Source organism: Coniophora puteana, assembly GCF_000271625.1.
Source record: "Coniophora puteana RWD-64-598 SS2 unplaced genomic scaffold CONPUscaffold_82, whole genome shotgun sequence".
NCBI lineage: Eukaryota > Fungi > Basidiomycota > Agaricomycetes > Boletales > Coniophoraceae > Coniophora > Coniophora puteana.
In genome coordinates this window covers 1-3,437 of record NW_006913134.1, presented here as the reverse complement: position 1 = coordinate 3,437, position 3,437 = coordinate 1, and the positions used below count along the sequence as shown (strand labels likewise).

The following is a 3,437-nucleotide window of genomic DNA, read 5'->3' as shown; positions in this document are numbered from 1 at the left end:
CTTGCAGAGTTGAGGGTCGTCCCGTTCCGCGAGCGGATTCGATTTTCATTGGACGGGAGAGACGGAACAGTCAAAGCTCGGAGCCGGTTGTCCGCACTTCTGGGCTTGCCGATCCGGTCTTGATTTGGGAAATTATGCTACAAACAGAAGCAAATATCCACTGGAGAACGATTCGGAGTTGAAATCACCAAGCGCAGGCGAGCCCTCAGAACAGGATAAAAGGCTGCCCATCCTCCGCCGATTTTCCTCAGCTCCCTCAGCTTCTCTCCTCTGCTCTTTCATCACCGACGCCTCCCCTCTATGGCTCAGCTTTCCTCTTAACCCGTCGTGTCGTCGGCAGGTCTTTGCAGTGGCGTGGCTCACCTGCCGCTTGCTTTGACTGGAGTGCGGAAAAATGCTCGTGAGTGCTGGATGGGTTGCATGAAGCCCACGTTTCCAAGACCGTGGATAGTGTGGCTTGTTGGGCCGCGGGCTGACCGACGCTGCGATCGACGCGGACAATGCTCTTGGCGACCGCTATCATTGCCTCTGACGACTCGACCGCCCCTCGGCTGGTCCCACCTCCTGCAACGGAAACTTGGTACGTCGTACTGCTTGTTGCGGTGTTTACGTATGGCTCATTATGGCGTAGCTCTAGCTAACGTCTTGGGTTCTACTCCGTATTGGTAAGTTCATTATCCTGTCTGTCCACGCCAACCCATCTGACGCTTCACTCCAGGACCAGCAGTACAAGAGCCCGCGAGAGGCGCTGCTTACTAGGCGACTACTCTTTGCCACCGCTCCGGCGATTCCTACGCTCTAAGTCGTTGGCTTCACGTCGACGACCTCGGTGCCTTCACAGGCCCGAGAACGCTTCAGCATTGGCGAGGACGTCCATTCCGCCTCTGCTAAGCAAGGGGTTTGGTGCTTCACGCGCCACCTCTGTCATTGGGTACATTTACCCCAAATTTTTCGCACCGCGAGGGGGACTTCGGTCCCTTTCTTGAGACTTCGGTCTCTATCCTCTGAGGCCTCGTGCCTCGGACAGTCGTCGGGACTTCGCGTGTCTTTCCATCGGACTTCGTGTCTGTCGGGTCACCTCGTCTCAACGCTGCAGGGACTTTACGTCCCTTCTCAGTGCACTTTCGCACTCGAGTCTTGTCCTAGTTTATTTACTGATTTGCGGAGTTGAGGGGAAGAGTCGTGTTCGTAATAGCTCTTGCGTTTTATAATATCGTTTGTATTGCGTGCCCAAATAACCGTTGTGAATTCTTGTGTCCAAGTTAGTAGTGTGCGAGTGAGTCGTAGGCTTCTTGATCTGATCATGGAATGAGTTATTCTTTAAGTTTACACGAGACCAAGTGTCGTTTCAGCGCCATGCTAAGGAGCGCACCCTTTCTTTTCCTGGCCGAGCGACCCGTAGTATGAGAATAATCGTTGCACAGTGTAGCATATGAGGGAGATTATGAGCGGCGGCTCATACCAGCGTTTAGGTAAAGAGGTTCGAGTGGATTCATACTATCAAAAAGGTCGCAAGCATAGTATATGTTAATGGCTTCAGGTTGGCTATTCATCATCACTGGATCTAAGTTAGGACAACCGTCTCGTAATGTTAATCCTAAATTTTCCTAATCGTATGCAGCTGTCGATCATGTGCACAACTTTCATAGTTTTGGTGCCGATCATCACCAACCGTTCATGTTGCGAGATCGGACGATAGTGAGAAAGTGATCCCGTTGCAACCTCGTAAGATGTTCTACTCGAGTACAGCGTGTCTACATACTACGTTATGAACAAAGCTAGGGAAAACTCAACTGCAGAACATTTTAAGTAGCAAAGTAAAAATTAGACTTCCGCGCTGTATAAAAGGGAGCCTGTCGTTTGGAGTAATTATACATCTTCGAAATAAAGCAGAACCAGAAAATGAAGGCAACATAGTTCCTTTGATCCAATCTACGTAATGTAACGTGATTGCGTAGATTGTGTGTGACTAGGGGTTATTGCCGTAGCGGCCGGTACCTCTGTAGGCCAGAGCGCGCCCGCCGGAAGGACCAGTGAAGTGCAACCTGGGCTTCGGGGGGACATCGGACGTTGTTGCGGTGAGCGATATCTCATTTTGAGGCGCAGGATCGGCCTCCAGGAGTGCGGGACCCCATTCGTTCGACACGGCGCCGCCAGTCGTCCATTGAACTTGGCCTGAGTAACACGAAGGTCAGCCACCATCCCGTCATAACAACGTAAACCAAACAAAGTTTGTTGCATACCATTCACACGAAAGTTCCCTACACCTTGTTGGTACTGAAATCTGGCCCGGAAGTAATTGAGCTCTGGAGTGAAGCCGAGCCTTACTTCGGCGATAGTGGAAGGTATATTGTTGACTCTGGCTGTCGAGATAACCATAGGTGCATCTGAGATAGCATTTGCAGCGAAGTTCTGGGGCAGAACAAAGGTGTCCGCGTCAGAGAATCCGGGCAACACCTCGTCAATATTGTTCGTGTTGAAATCTGCGTGATGAAATGTTAGAGATCGGCGACAACACAAACACTAGACTGAAACTGACATTTCTTGGTATTGTAGTCAGCCAACCCGTAAAGCGCCGCCTTCGTTAGACCATCCGTGCTACGAAGGAGAAGAGGAAATGAATAGGATCGAGCCGTTTGGGCACGCTGGGAAGCTCGCTTACTTGTTGACCCATCCTTGGGCAGAGTAGTCTCCCGCGTTCCACTTTGCAATCAGTGCCCGCTCCTCTGCGATAGTTTCGGTTCAGCAATCAACATTGAATTAATCCAGCGGAACTCACCAGCAGTCTGAAGTTTAGCCATTTGGATTCTTCTTGGTATCGAATGGGTACTGGAGGAGGATCTGTTTGTTCTGGAGGATGTCGCTGCCTGCTTTTATAGAATGTCGAACTACAATTTGACCACAATAAGCGAGTGCTTCCCACTTAGTGTTCCTGGCACACTGGAACGTTATGTTAAGACGTCACATCATGCAGTAGACTCGCGCTCGCGGGCGTCGGTCCACCGGACGGTTGCTACCTGGAGGTACGTCGGGCCACCGGATCATCAGGTGATGGTGCGATGTGCTTCGGGTGACCTGACGGGGTTGAAAATGGCCATCCGCGACTTATATAATGTGCGCGTACGGCTTACAATATAGTTATCAGAAGTAATAGAGATGGCGGATGGCAATCTGAGGTTGGTCATCGAGTGAGCGGACGTCCGGCCACCATCAGTCATTGAAGTCCCTCGGGTCAGCTGGCGAGTGGTAGAGTGGTTGAGTTGGGGAGGGCATCGGGAAAGCTGACGCCGTCGATGCATCCGCCGTGTCCGCGAGGGCGAGGGCATGGAGTCAGCTGGGGTCTGAGCCCTGCTTGGGTGGGATGGGCACCGAGCCGCATGATGGGGCCAAGGGCGGTGACGGGGCGGATGTTGGTGACAACGGGGAGTTGAGGCGAG

General features: G+C 52.0%; 2 protein-coding genes across 2 annotated transcripts; one reads left to right on the top strand and one right to left on the bottom strand.

Moving 5' to 3' along the window:
* Nucleotides 1-317: 317 nt before the first annotated feature.
* Nucleotides 318-1,085, top strand: CONPUDRAFT_86114 (uncharacterized protein; the record flags this gene model as incomplete). Its single annotated transcript, XM_007777808.1, has 2 exons — nt 318-665; nt 719-1,085. Coding segments are annotated over 2 exons (318 nt in total), but the record flags the coding sequence as incomplete, so codon positions are not given.
* Nucleotides 1,086-1,969: 884 nt separating this feature from the next.
* On the bottom strand, nt 1,970-2,801 carry CONPUDRAFT_160674 (uncharacterized protein; the record flags this gene model as incomplete). The annotated part of the gene is made up of 5 exons (XM_007777807.1): nt 1,970-2,175; nt 2,244-2,483; nt 2,540-2,598; nt 2,663-2,726; nt 2,780-2,801. The coding sequence occupies 5 exons, from the start codon at nt 2,799-2,801 to the stop codon at nt 1,970-1,972; spliced, it is 591 nt and encodes a 196-aa protein (XP_007775997.1).
* Between the last annotated feature and the right edge of the window lie 636 nt (nt 2,802-3,437).